General features: G+C 30.4%; 2 protein-coding genes across 2 annotated transcripts; one reads left to right on the top strand and one right to left on the bottom strand.

The window, feature by feature from the left end:
• Positions 1-372: 372 nt before the first annotated feature.
• On the top strand, positions 373-4,025 carry LOC114164001 (DNA glycosylase superfamily protein). Its single transcript, XM_028048450.2, has 4 exons — positions 373-862; positions 2,931-3,072; positions 3,167-3,308; positions 3,441-4,025. The coding sequence occupies exons 1-4, from the start codon at positions 505-507 to the stop codon at positions 3,759-3,761; spliced, it is 963 nt and encodes a 320-aa protein (XP_027904251.1). The 5' UTR covers positions 373-504; the 3' UTR covers positions 3,762-4,025.
• A 760-nt stretch (positions 4,026-4,785) lies between these two features.
• Positions 4,786-7,019, bottom strand: BZR1 (Brassinosteroid signaling positive regulator (BZR1) family protein). The gene is made up of 2 exons (XM_028048449.2): positions 6,516-7,019; positions 4,786-5,815 (listed from the first exon to the last, which is right to left on the bottom strand). The coding sequence occupies exons 1-2, from the start codon at positions 6,756-6,758 to the stop codon at positions 5,078-5,080; spliced, it is 981 nt and encodes a 326-aa protein (XP_027904250.2). The 5' UTR covers positions 6,759-7,019; the 3' UTR covers positions 4,786-5,077.
• Positions 7,020-15,992: the final 8,973 nt, after the last annotated feature.

Below are 15,992 nucleotides of genomic sequence, written 5' to 3'. Positions count from 1 at the left end.
AAAATTAAATTAACTAAAATAAAATAAACTAAAAATATATATACGTGTACTTTGTCATATAATAATTCTATTAATATTATTTCGCTCCCAAATCAATCAAACTTGAACACTCATAACAGGCCGTTTTTGAGTCCATGAAATGAATGGGCAGGGCTTGTATAGAGGATAAGTGAGGGCCCGGCCCATGTTGGGAGAAGTTATGGATAGAGACAGTGAGGTGAATGGTGGCATTAGGTGGCCTTTTGGTGAGTGTGAGAGTCTTTGGATTCTTTTTCTTAACGGTAAACAAAGCAACCCAACCTCCATACAATTCAACAAACAAACTCACAACAAACCCACACATCCAATTCCTTTAACGTTACTGAACAATAGTGAGTGTGACCTTTCGCCTAAGCTAAACTTCAATCTTACTCTCTTCCCCTTTTTTCAGGTTATATATTCATATATTCATCTCATCCTCCAAAATCAAAATTCCAAATCAAATCCAACAAACAAACACTTACAATGCCCGAACCGCGACCCGTTCTGAAACCCGCCGGAAACAGAGTGACGGTTGTTTCTTTGGACAACGTGCCCAAACACAAGAACCAGAACCACGTAAAGACTCCACAGCGCTTCAGAAACCTAGCACCGCAAATTCCAAATGCCGTTGCGCCAAGCAACGTGTCTTTGGACACCACGTGTTCCTCGGATTCGTGTTCAAGCAGCTCACCACTCAAAAAGGTGAATCCCGCAACTGCAAGCAGGAGAAGCGTGAACCGTAACGGGTTTAAGCCGGTTAGGGTTGTGCCCGACGCCGTTGACGTAGCCACTACCGTGTCTCCGCCTCCCAAGAGATGTGAATGGATCACTCAACATTCAGGTAAGCGTACCTCGCCCACACTCATAATCAGAGAAGAGAATTTTCACTCTCTTTTTCGGTGTTAAAACCGCTTTTCTTTTTTAATCAATAGTGAGAATCTGAAACTGCATGCATCCAAATTTCAAGGCTTAAAACATGTATTGGTTTTTTATTTATAACCTTATTATTTTTTGCTCTTTAATCAGATTAACACGCTCTTGTTCGCTTTATTTTCTAAGTATTTGGAACATATTAGAGTAGTATTCGGGTCACTGATTTTTCACCATGATGTTTAAATAGTCATGATGGAAGTTTTCTGAAAATTTTATCGTCCAAATTATATTTTGAATAGTCAACTTGTTGTAAAAGTAGTCTTTGATTTTAAGTTTCGAACAAAATACCCTTCCTACAAGGGTTAGAGCGTGATAGAAGGAATTGTTGGAAACAATTTGGTGTAATAGCCTGAATTCTTTAGGAACTTGGTCAAACATACTTTTACTATTAGAATTACAATATAAAGAAGAATTTTCGAGAAATGGATTTAGTGATATTTATTGAAGACTAATATCATGATATAAACATAAGGCTTATTTTTTTAATAATTAATTTTTTCTTACGCTATTTTAATCATGTATTATTGTTAAAAAAATATAATAGTTTTTGACAATGTCGGCCCTTGAGTAACCAAAAAAATAGAAAACTTATATATATATATATATATATAAGACAACATTAAAAAAACATTATTTGTGTAATTGTCTTTTGTTTTTTTGGTTAGATCTCTTAAGTTTTATGAAAAGCACTGTACGGTCGAGTAGTGTCATAGTCATTGATGGTATTTATGGTAGAAAATTGGTTTTGTTCTGCAGTAGTTATTACATGTCATTTATTTACACGAAGTATAATTATTAGTAAAATCAATTACTTTAAAACAATACAAAACAATAATTAATTCTATTTAATATTTTTTCTTTCATATAACAAAGAGAGTTTTTTTCCAAATTTATTCTCACGTTGTACTCATTGAAAATTATCTTTAAATATAGACAAATAATATCTGTAAAATAGTAACATTAAATAAATAAAAATTTGTTTTTATTTATACATATACAAAGGATATCGCAGTTTGATGTGTACATTTTTATTCTTAATTTTACTTTTTAATAAATATATATTTTTTAAAATTAAAATTGTTTTAATGTTTTTACCTTTTAATAACTAATTTTTATTAAATTTAACTTCTTCACTCATTTAATTTTTGTTTTTAAATTAATCATTTTTAAACTAAAATAAGTATCTTTAATAAAAAAATCTAAAAAAAAGTATTTATAATAAAATTTAAAAAGTTATTTATATTTATTTAAAAAAAAAAATGAACTCAACCATGTATTTTGACTAGTTTAAATAAACTAAATATAACCCTTGTTTTTTCTTATACTTAGTTCAGAGAATTCCCAAAGAATTAAAAGCTATAACTTCTTTATTTCCTGGGCAGTGATGAAATGGGTGTCTGGATTAAACTAATTTCTAGGATTTGAAAGTCTTCCTCTTTTGCTCCTACCATCGTCATAAATTATGCCTTGAGCCGTAATAATTAATAGAGAATGATATGGTGTGACAACTACTATTTTAAGTGTGGACATTAAGTCACGTTACGGTGCTCCTTCAGCTTTATTGTTCATACCACACCTTTATGAATCTCGTTAATGAGGGCGGTGGAAATGGGCTTTCATTCTTTTGATCAACCAACTTTCCATGCATGTGCTTCTGCATAGCTAAAAACTCAGTCAGAATTCCCTCTCTGCATCTGAAAGTACATCATTTGATCTTGCTTTCTAGTTGCTTATTCTAGTTCCCTCTCTGTGTTTGTAAACTTTTTGTGTGTGATAGTTCTAAATTTCAAATTTTTATTAGTGGGTGATTGTTAAGTATAATTAAGTTTTTTTTTTTTAATAAATTAAAAAGCATGATTATAAGTTATATAAAAATTAATGTTTAGATCACTTATCAATTTCTCCATATTGCTAAATTTAACTGGAGGATGCAAGCTATTACCTTCTCAAGCAATGCTATATTTCATTCTAAACAGATCCCCTTTACACTGCTTTCCATGATGAAGAATGGGGTGTTCCAATTAACAATGATAGAAAACTCTTTGAACTTCTGGTATTTTCACAAGCATTGGCAGAACATCGATGGCCAACAATTCTTAACCAGAGAGACATATTCAGGCATGTCTATTTCTAAATCAACCATTTTTTTTATAACCTGACACTTTATTTGAATACGTATGATCTGACTCCTAGTATTTAACAAATGCTGCAGGAAGCTTTTTGAAAATTTTGATCCATCATCAGTTGCACAGTTTACAGAAAAGAAGTTGCTAACACTGAAAATAAACGACAGCTCATTGTTATCAGAGCCAAAGCTCCGTGCCATTGTGGAAAATGCTAAACAATTACTTAAGGTAACTTTCAATGATGCTTTTGAAGCAAATACATTGGAACTTTCTATATGAGTGGAGATTTGAATTTTAAAGTGAGGAAAGTCGGAACTAATGCATCTCAAAACCACATGGTTAATGATTTATTCATTATAGGTTCAGCAGGAGTTTGGGTCGTTCAGCAATTACTGCTGGAGATTTGTTAACCACAAACAGATAAGAAATGAATTCAGATATGGACGTCAAGTACCAGTGAAGACTCCAAAAGCAGAAGTCATAAGCAAGGACATGATGCGTAGAGGTTTTCAGTGTGTGGGGCCGACTGTGGTTTATTCGTTCATGCAAGTAGCAGGACTTGTTAATGACCACCTCTTGACGTGCTTCAGGCACCAGGAATGCAATGTGACAACCAAAAACGAATTTGAAACCGAGGTTAAGGAGAATAAGGTACAAAATGAAACTTCGGAGCTGACATAAACAAAATGACTGAAGGCATGGTCCATTTTTTACTTGTAATTGTATTGTACGCTAGTTTGTCTGTGTCACCTAACCTAACCAGAAAATAATAGGCCCCATATAGTTATTGCGGTTCCCATGTGAAGGTGCATGTTTCTTTGACTACACTTAGCTGATAAGTTGTTGTTCTGTTCCGGTGTTCTCTGTAATCAATTTCCAACTTAGTATGGCCACCATGTAGAATTGATCATGCAATGCTCCCATGTCCACTATATTTCATATTCATCCACGTTTTTGGAATATTCTCTTTTATAACCTAATCGATAATAAGGGAGAACCGTTAGAAACTCCCATCTCAGGGGGCTTTTGCGTTGGTTCTTAGTCTGCGTCCTTGCCTTGACCATCGTGGGTTTCCTCTGGCAATTTTCTGACTTATCCTCATTCACTTCACAAACCGATATTATGTTTGAAAATGATTAGTTTGAGAAAATATACTTTTTCAAAATACGTCAATTTGATAATATCTATAATAAGTACGAAATCCGTGAGGTGGTTAATGGTCACCTGTTTTGAATATATATTTAAAATTCTATTTAGAAGTTGGGTTTTGTGATTCTGACAGACTGGAATCAAGTCCATCAAACAGGACAATGTGAGTGCATTGTTTTTGCTAAACATGGATCTCTGACCATTTTAAGAATTTGGATTCCCGTTGGTTTTTCAAGTGTTGTTCTTCTCCTGAGAATTTAGATTTTCGGTTGATTTTTCTGTGTTATTCTTCTTCTATTATTTAAAATAGACAGATTCTAATGTTTTAAAATATATTGAGAAAAAAATTTGTGTACCGTATTTTTAATGTATAGAGGATGACAATAAAAAAAAAAAAAAAAAAAAAAACTCAGAAAATCTAGATTCACGTATTAATGGTTCTAATAAGAAACTTTGCCAAAGTAACTATGCAAACACCGGTTCTAAACAATTAAACATATGAAATAACTTATAGATTCTGATTTTATTCATTCATATTTTTAAAAAAATTCAATCCTTTAAAATATAAATAAAATTGATATCATAAAAAGTTGAGTAAAATAAGAATCTTGGTTTTGCAAATAATAACCATAATCATAAAGTGCCATGACGTCTGATACTTGCCTATTCCAATAACAAGTATGTGATTACTTACCAACTGCTATTTGCAACTAGAGAGCATCACCATTTACTAACAATTACTGAGTCTCAAGTTTCAACACCCAAAATTGAATGAACAATTGTAGGGTCCAACACGTCTTCACCCTTTCAATTTGGCATACCCCGCACGAAACAGTTTTGCTTGCGGCCTAAGCAAGCGTCTTCCCGCTTCCTAGTGTGAGCTCCAAATCATCCAATCCACCTTCATGAATCCTCTCCCCAACCCAGGGCTTCACCTGCACTCCAAATTGCACTTCTGAGTTTCTCATCTCTTGGATACGGTTATCAGGGTGGTTAAGGTTGTGTTGGTGCTGCTGACTCACAACAGGTTTGATAAAGTTCAAGGTGGGAGAGATGGGCACTGCAGAAACAGAAGGTCCAAATGCTTGGAAGTTCAACCACTGGCCAGACTCAACAGTGGAGGTATCAGACTCGTCACATTCGGGAATAGTGGGCGGGGCATGAAGGTGGCGGTGTGTGGGGCTAGCAGGGGCAGAAGCCGCGAAGAAAGGGTGATTTTGGTGGTGATGATGATGGTGGTTGAAGGATGATGCCATGGAGGCTTTGACAATGGAGTCCCATGTTGGGATTGGTTTGGGGTTTCTTGAAGTTGGTGAGGACAAAGGCGGGGTCACTGGGGCGCTATTTGATATCCTCAGGGGAGGGAGAGAAGCAGAGAACGAATGTCGAATATAGGGAATCAAATTTGAGGCATTGTTGTCATCCAAACGAGAGGGACTCGGGAAAGAGGAAGAGGAGGGGCTCACTTGGTAGGAAGGAATTGGACTCGGAAATGATGATGAGAGGGGACTCGGATTTTGCGATGAAAAAGGGGTGTTTCTGGTGGAGGTGCCAGCACCATCACCTGGAAGTGGTGCCCTGCATCCCTGTTCCACAAACAATCATTATATCCGCAAACCAAATCGGTACATACATTTTTTTTTTCTACTAAATATAAATAGTGCAAGCATACATATATCTACACTAGACATCCCAATTTTGCTCAATTACTTCACCACATTTCGTGTGAGCTTAAGACTTATGCCATCCACTTTGAGTAAAAATAGATTATGAAATTAAGCAGTTTATTTTGTAAATGTTTTTATCCCAAAATTAGCAATTTTTGTGTAATTTTTTATTCGGTGCAAAATTTAACCAAAACAATGTTTCAACTCAAGTCAACATCAATTCTCCCATTTGTAAAACAAAAAACACAAATTTGTTCTAAATCACCTATTATTCCTATTTGAAAGTGATTATTCTAGTTATAGACTGTTAAGCATTTAATTCATAACTAAACGTGATTATTTGACACAATTAAGCATGAACCCAAGTAGGCACATCATTGGTTGAGGAAAATTTTCCTTGCTGGTTCATATATTACCTAATTGGACCAAAGTACATCACATTCTTCTCTCTCATTTACAGATACCAGAAAACGATAGATACATTCAAGAACCAAAAAAAAAAAAAAGTGACAGTGAGGCTTCACACAATTGAAGCAGGATTTGAATCAAACAGTAAAAATCAGAAAAAGCTAGATCTCCGTAAAATTAAGCATGTTAAGAAGACGAGAAAGAAGAGTACCTTGCGATAGGTTGTACCATCTTCTTCAACAGTCCAACCAGCTTCAGCGCAGAGAGCCTTCAAAACCTCATTGTTGTCGCAATGTTTGGGTAAATTGTAGTTTCCCTGAGCGCGGAGACCAGTGTATATCTTCGCGGCTATGGCTCTTCTCCGCCTCTCTCTCCTCCTATTGTTCTCTCTCTCCCTCCAGGACGGCTTCCGCCGATTGGTGATCGCCGCCGATGTCGCTCCGTCGGAAGTCATTGTGAGTTCCGCCAGCGCGTGGCACCGATCTAAACAAAGACAGAGAAGCTCACGAGGAATGCGGTGTGCTTCCCCTTCTTGTTATTGTTGAAGAATAGAAGCTGTTCTCTCCTCTTAGAAGCTAGTTGCGGGGATATTATAAGATGCGGAAACCCTCATCGAATATCTTGAAGGCCACGCGTATCAGCACCGTTAAAAGGATGGGGGCGTGATTGACAAGGTAGACGCGATAAAAGGCATGGTGGTGCGGAGGGCTTGCATAACATGTGCACTGCCTTTTGATCACCTAATTATTAGAGAGTGTGGGGTCCACACACGGTCATAGCTCACCTCTACTGAAACTAAGGCGTTTCAAAGTGGTTATGGATGATGATGATGGCATGGCACAATGCATGATGTGATGCAGCTTCGAATTTCGATGTAGTTGTTGTTGCCAAATGCTTTTGCCTTTGCCTTTTCTTTTCTTTCTCTATAACCTTTTTCTTTTTTCAGTTTCTCTCCTCAACTTTAACGTAAACGGGTCAAACATTCAACACAAAGATGCGTTATATCACCATGCGGAGACCCGACCCGGGTTCGGCGTGAAAGAGTTTTGCCACAGGCATGAATATAACCATGTCTCCAAACCCACTAAAGCATTGTCTATTTTTGTTTTTTTCTTTCTTATTTTTCTTCTGAGGATTAATTATTCTTTTGCATGTTGTGTATGTGGTTCAATTCAGTGCAATGCAACTATTATTTCGTAATCACATTAAATTTTAATAAACTCTAATTACTAGTGGTCAGTTTTGTTTAATAAAATTATCTGATTTTTATTTACTTCAATTATTGAGGATGTGTTCCTAAGAAGACGCGAGATGAAAACTCTTGCACAGTACTGAAATGCTAAAATACAAGTGGTGGATGGCAGGCAAGTTGGATCCTTGTCGCATTATCACTGCCAGGGAAATTATTACTATCAGAGAAAGTGAGACACTTTTTTTTTTTTTAAATAAGATACTGTGAGAGAAAATGAAGAAGGTTAAAAAAATGGTATTATTTGATATAAATGTGATTTTCAAAGTTAGTGTAAAAGTAGGTATCTTTAATCATATAGGAGTGTATGATTAAATGAGAATGTTAAAATATTCATATTCCTAATGTGTTCCAATTAAATTATAAAATTTTCTTTGATAAATTATAAAATTTCTTAGACTAATAATAATATATCAAAATTATAATTATAGTTTTATTTGTATACTCGTGCTTTAAATTGAAATTTTGAGTTTTATTTATTAATAATGTCAAAGATTTCTTACATTGTCATGAAAGGGATAAAATCAATCTACACAAATCTTAAGTGAGTATTTCAAAAGTTAATTATGTTATGGCAAGGTTGCACACAAAAAATGTTAGGGTTAATAGAAAGACCAGACCTCCCAAAATATTTGAGTGGGTGTTTTATAAAACCACAAATTAAAAAGTGAAAAAATAACATTCAACAATTTTAAACCAATAAAATCTAAATTGCTGCATGTGATGGAAAGCAAAATAAAATTAAAAACAACTGATAAACCATTTTACAAATTATTATTTCTTTTATATATATATATATATATATATATATATATATATATATATATATATATATATATATATATATATATATATATATATATATATAAAGATGTGAGTGTTCTCGCTGTAAGAAAAAGAAAAACGACATCTTTGTGTAACATCTCTTCAAATAAAGAGAAGTACAGTAATGTGTCCAAAATTTTGTGAGTTAAATAATAAGTGTTATTATGTAAATGCTTCTTTACTACTTGATGATGTATTTTTTATTCAATGTATTTTAAATTAGTGTATTCAAGGTTATGTACGGTTTTCACTAGTAAATTGTTCTCATAAATTACAGTTATTTTCATATTTATTTGACAATTACAGTTTTTTTATTTTTTATTTGACGGTTATAAAATACTAGTAACATCACTATAGAAAATCTTGACTTTCGATTTTTTTTAACCATAATAGAGGCAAAAGGTAATCCTCCATTAAATTTATGAAAAATCACACGGAGACGAGTCTGATGAAGAAAAACGTTGCTAGAAAGCAAAAGGTAATCCTCCATTAAATTTATGAAAAATCACACGGAGACGAGTCTGATGAAGGAAAACGCAGCTAGAAAGGTTACCGGATGCGCCGCCATTAGCGATAGTAATGACGAAAGATCTGGCACGTTAGAGAGTGACAACACCAATGAATGCGCCATTGACAACATGGTGGTCGCTTGGTCGAGATGATCACAACTGTGTGGTCACCGGTCAGAATTGGATCTACGAAACGGTGCATAATGACAAAAACGTTTCCTAAAAATCCTTAAACTCTATATACCATAATAAATTTAATGAAATTAGGTTTGGAATTAATCTACCTGTACTAAAGTTGAAATTTTGGGATTAATTTCCCTATACCAAATTTGGAATTGTAGTTTAAAACTCAATAACAAATTACAGATCTTTCAATGGTAATACTCTATTATTTTTATTTATTCTTAATTTAACGATTTGGATAAAATAGAAATAGAATTAGAAATAGAATCACGACACTTGATCTCAAATTCAAACAAATTAAAATTGTGCATATAATAAGTCAATTATAGGAAAATTGCACTGAACAAGTATTCAAACAATAAAACAATTTAAATAACACATAACAATGAAGATAATAAAATTTTTATCATCTTATACAAATTTTAAAAATATTTTAAAATAGGTAAAGAGAAAAATGTAAACCTTAAAACGTCAATGAGAAGGAGAAATACAATGAGAAGGAAAAATACATGAATTTTAATAGAGGACAATAGAGTAATAACAAGCCAAAGTAGGAAGAAAAAAAGAAAAAACTATTTTGTGTTGGAGGAAGAGAAGTAGGGGTATCAATTAGGATCTGGCCTGGCGAGCCGACCCACAAGCCCGCACAAAATATACTAGGCGGGCCTAGAAGTTGAACGTAAATTTGTCACAGTCCGGCCTGCATAAGTCGCAACTCGCACAGACCGTCCCACATAAAAAAAAACTCACACTTGTTTATATTAATTTTTTTTTTATGGACTCTTGTATTAACATTCCAAATTATTGTATAACTACAAAAGACAAGTATTATGTATTTTTTAATATGCTAAAATTTAAAGAATATAATGAAAATGTTGAATTATCAATTTATCATCAAAATCCCCAGAATCTTTATTTAATTTTGTGAAAGTTTTCCCAATTTTAAACATTGAAAGTTTTATCATAAAAATAAAAAAAATTAAAAGACCCGCAGACCTGCGGGTTAAGTGATGTGTGGGACAAACCAGTAATTGCAGCCCATACAAATTGTGAGGGACGGGACAGGCCGGTCCACGATGTGCAAGCCTTTTACGGACCAAACCTAAAGAGGCTGAACCTACCATCTCTAAGAAGAAGTTTACATCAACTAGGAGCCAACAATAACATTGACAGACAAAAAAAAATGAGGTATTAAAGACTGTATAAATTATGGTTCACATAAAATTATAATCTATCAAAACTAGTATATAATGTTTGAATTCGTAATACGGAATAAAATGATAGAGGAGAGAACTGCAGATAAACTCTATTTAATTTAGTTTTGTTCATATGTGGAAATAATGTTAATGGACAAAGATTAATTTGAGATTATTCGATGAAATAGAATCGTAAGACTATGACATGTTAATTTTACTAGTCTAAATTTGATTTTCCCAAGAATAATATATTTTTGAAAAAATGGAAACTAAAATGTTACAGTTCATTTAACTCCATATTTTACTTTCAAACAATAAAAATGATTTTTTTTTTTATTTCATTGCAATACATCATCCCAATATATTTTGATCCGTATTTGTGAATTTGTATGGGAAACAGACTAAAGACACCCTGTGTAACCAACAATCCTAAGATGGATGATGATGAACAGCTAGAGTGGAACATGTTTGGAAAGAGAAATATTCTAAGGATGTTTTTTATAATAAAGAGAACAGAGAAACGTGAAACAAGATATATTTGATTAGAGAAAGTCAATATATAATGAATAAATAATATAATTATTCTAGGGTAATGATATTTCCCAGTTTCTTAGTACCATAGAACCCAGTTTGTGTTTTAGTAGTGGAACTTCACATCCACTCTCTCTCACCAAAAAAAACAGTGTTTATGCTGTCTCAAACATTATTTATTCCTTCCAACTACACCTTTTCATGCTAATATGCTGTTAAGTTTAATTTTTCTTCATAAAAATATGCAATGTATGGGTTAGCATGAAAAGAAGATTTCAGACTTCACAGTTCACAAATCATGCTTCCCCATGCAACATAATATGCTGCATTTAACATGAAAATTTAGCTTTTCATGTGCTTCAATCCTCATAACACAAGTCCCAATCAAAATAGTTCGACATTGAAGCAAATAGAAAACTTTAAATGAATGATATAAATTATTGAGAAAAAGAAAATTAAGACATAATTTGAACAAGGTAGAAAAATATATACGTACAAAAAATAGCTGAAAAATAAAAAATAACATGAAATGCAGTAGAAAACCAAATGAAATGATTTACAAAAACTAAAACGCCGTTGCCGGGGATCGAACCCGGGTCGTCCGCGTGACAGGCGAAAATACTTACCACTATACTACAACGACCTTGTTGATTTGTACTTTGAACACATTTTATTTATCTTGTTGTTTTAAATTTCTCAGGCATTAGATTGTGGTGTCCAAAGAACTTCACTTACCTATTTATATCTTTACGATGTTAAAATTATTAATAATTAATTATCTTCAATCTTCTTATTCTCAACTTATCTGAAATTGAAACTCTCGTTAATTTTTTATAAACCAAAAATAATAGCCAGTTAAATAAACTGTTTTTCACTAAGTTATACTAGACTTTGAACAGTGACATTGCAACTAAGGCCAAGTTATTTAACCAAGAACCTTCCCCCTTTAACCTTTTTTTTTTTTTTCATACATCCTATTTCCTCAAGAATTGAACCTGCCCTCAAGTTCAAGGAAGTCGCAGGTTTTCGACGAAAAACTGTCGAAAAATTTAACTAATTTTTTGGCTACATGTCATCTAATGATGTTGGAAGTATAATATATAGGTATTTGGTGTTGCTATTTAATTAAATTTGAACTTTGATAATATGCAATTTATTTTAGAAAATATAAATTACTGAAGTAAAACTCTAAATTTAATTAAAAAATAATATAAATTGTACCTGTTAATTATGGTACGGTATGTAAGTTTTGTCTTAAGGTTTAAATCTTAAACATAAACTCCAAAGAGTAGCAAAGAGAAGAGATTGTATTGCCTATGTATGATTCTTCAAACTGATTAGAAGTGATAAGATTTTATTTGTAATAATGTACTTGAACGCAAAATTTAAGATGTGACAGTATAGTGAAGATGAGATGAATCCATTGATCCTAGAACATAAAGTAATTTTGTACTAAAAAGAGTATTAATAGCAGCTGTTAATGTTTTTTTCTTTCTACCGTCTTTATCTTCCTTTTCTTTGTAATTTAATCATAACATACTCATTTGTTTAATTTGTGTATAAAAAAACTTGTTTAGTATAAACGTTAAGACTCATTTGGTCATTTGTTATATAAATTCGTCTAATCTATATCATTATATCCATCTAAACTATCTACAGATAGATTTGTCTAAATTATATTATTAAGTTTATTTAATCAATATATATGAACATGCTTATCAAAATATACATCGTTAAATTTGTCTAATATGAAAATGAACATAATCATTTAAAGTATAATTACAGACTCATTAAATAATATTAAAATTATAAATAATAAATATATATATATATATATATATATTATATAAAAGTCCAGTAAAAATATTGAAATTAAATAAAACTGTAATAGTTATTAAAGTTTAAAATATCAAAATTTAAATATATATAAAATATAGAACATTAGTAAAAATAGTTAAATATACTTTTAACAGTGAAAAAATAATAATAGATAAAATAAAATTGTAACTAATAAAATATTATATGATATATAAAATTATAATAAAAATAGTGAACAATGTATAGTAATATTAATTAAAATTGTAATACTACTAATACTGATATTAATAAAAAAATATATTGATAGTAATAGTAATAATAATATTGTATGGATAGACTTATCAAATAATATTAAAATTATACATAATTAAAATATATCTATTTTATAAAGTTGTAAGAAAAATATTAAAATTAAATAGAATGTAAAAGTCGTTGAAATTTAAAACATTGAAATGAAATATATATATATATATATATATATATATATATATATAATAGAATAAAGATGGCTAATTTTATTTTAATATTGAAAAAAAATTAAATTAAAAATAATACAAATTATATATACTATATAAAATTATAATAAAAACGGTGAACAATATATAGGAATACTAAATAAAATAGTAATATTACGGAAAATCATAATAATTTAAAAATACTACTAATAATAATAGCAATACTAATTTCAATAATAATAATAATAATAGATATTAATAAACTTGTATAATTTGTGTATAGAGGAATTCCTTTAGTGTGTGTTGTAAGACTTTTTTAATCAGTTAATGGATAGATTCGTTTAATATATATTAATAGACTCGTCTAATATGTGTATAAATATATTCTTTTAAGATTCACCTATTCAGTGTATGAATAAACTTGTGTATTATATATTGCAAAACTCGTATAATCAGTAAATGAACATACTTTATAATTTGTATTGAGAGAAATGTTTAACTTGTATATAAACAAACTTATTTAATATGTACCGTAAGACTCATTTAGTTAGTCATTGTACATACTCGTCTAATGTACAATGATATACAAGTTTAAGATGTGTTTGGACAAAAAAATATATTGTTAAACTCATTTAATAATGCATGGACATATTTATCAAAATATATATTGTTAGAGTCATCTGATTAGTTCAATTAGTGAACGAACATAGTTGTCAAATGCATATTGATAAACTCATCAAATAATATTAAAATGATAAATAGTAAAAATATATCTATTATATAAAATTGTAGTAAAAGTATTGAAATTAAATAAAAATGTAATAGCTATTAAAATCGGAAATAATTAAATTAAAAATACATCTTTAGTATAAAATAGTAAAAATAATAAATTGTATTTTTAATATTAAAAAAATAGATAAAATAAAATTATAAATAATAAAAAATATTGAAAATATTTTTTTTTATTTCGCCCGTAAAACTCATTTATCAATTAATAGTGAAACAATAATGTATTAAATAGTACAACTCAAATGTTATCATGAAACATATCAAAACATTATATAAACTTGACAAAATTTAGTTTAAAGGATTAAATTAACTCATTTATAAAGTTGAGAGACTAAATTAGACAAAAATTTCAAAAAAAAAACTAATTTTAATTTTTATTTAAAGTTAAGAGGCTAAAATCATATTTAACCTATAATTCTAACAAATAATACTTATTTGTTGTACAATGTTTTTTTTTTTGTTGGCTATTTTATTTTTTTGTAGAAATATTACTTAACTAATATTTAAAAGCCAAGTTTGAATGTAGGAATGAGTATACATGTTATTCGATAAGATGTAAATAAGACAACAATTTTATATTTATTGAATATAAGGATGAAAATAAATTTTGTGCTTCTAGAATAAATATATAATTTTACTCCAAAAATGAAAGTAGGCAGTTCAACCCGTCTGATCCATTATCATCTTAATACATTTGCGGTATAATATAAATAGCTTGATAAAAAAGAATGTTACTGTAGCTACACCATTTTTCAGTAGTGTAAAGTTACTTAAAATTATAAAAAACAACAACATAATAATATAATTTTAAAATTGTATGCTTAGTTAAAAAAAAAAAACAAACAAACTTAAACCTGGGAGATGACGAACATCCATATAATAATTTCAAAGAAAGTGAATTTTTAATTTGAATATGATTTCAAAACGTTGTTTACATTAATTTGGAATCTCATGTCATCTAACTCTCCGATATTATTAGTGACGAGAACGTAACTTGAAAAAATAGAGACAAGAGCGTATCCACTCATACGATGAAAATTGCAATAATAAATGCTTTACAAATTTGAAGTGGAGTGCGGTTAATATCAAACTCTGATATTTTGAATTGACCACCATTTATAGTCCTCGTGAGACCTTCTGGGTAAGCATAAATAAATACTTAAACGATTGTGGAGATATTTTCTTTTTCTTTTTTTTATTAAGTAATTCGGTGTTGCTTTTTTCGTAAGAGAGACTAATAATAATAATAGGGTTAACTTAAGAGTTATTATAATAATTTATAATCCGTGAAAAATGGTAGGCAGGGGCAGAGGGAACAAGAAAGTTGTTGGAAAGTGGGACCCACGTGTTTGTTTTGTCGAGTTGTGACATTACTTGTGTTGGTTTGAACCACTCCTTGTGAAATTTTGAATTTGTGAATTGTGATGTGAGAGGTACCTCACAACCATCATGCACCTGTCTCTTTCACACTCATTACGTGTCTCTTTCTCACACCATTCATTCTTTCTAAATATCTTCAGACACCCACTTCTTCATTCCATCTACTCCATACTTAATGCATTATTACATTATTAGGGTATGCTTCTCCACCACCACTATTTCTTCTATACATTTCATGGATTTATAACACTATGTTTCTTCATTCATCAACTAGATAATGCCTAATAATAATAATAATAATAATAATAATAATAATAACAATAATAATAATAATGATAATATCAATAATTCAGTAAAATAATAATGTAAATAAAGTTTACTGATAAATTGGATAAATCAAATCAAATCAATAACCTAAATAAAATGTTAGGAGATCCAAACAAGAGTATTAAGGTTTTTATTCTTGCCTTCCTTTCTCTTTGCATAATTTAATATTAACACAAAATAACACGTAGAAAAACTAAGTAATACATTTAACAAAAGTATTCACACTTTATTCAAAAAATATAAACTTTTTACTACTTAATAACAAAATATATTAAGAGTTGAATTAAAATATTCACATTTATCATTGAAAGTTAGTCAAAACTGATAGTATTATTATTCTGTGACTTTGAGCTATATTTATAGTGAAAAACAACAACTGTTTTTTTTTACCGACAAAAGAAAATAATAACTCTCTTGACCATACAA

This window comes from Vigna unguiculata, chromosome 9 (assembly GCF_037176805.1).
Source record: "Vigna unguiculata cultivar grain cowpea cultivar isolate G323 ecotype 2 chromosome 9, ASM3717680v1, whole genome shotgun sequence".
In the NCBI taxonomy this organism is placed as follows: domain Eukaryota; kingdom Viridiplantae; phylum Streptophyta; class Magnoliopsida; order Fabales; family Fabaceae; genus Vigna; species Vigna unguiculata.
This window is presented reverse-complemented; position numbering and strand designations above follow the sequence as displayed.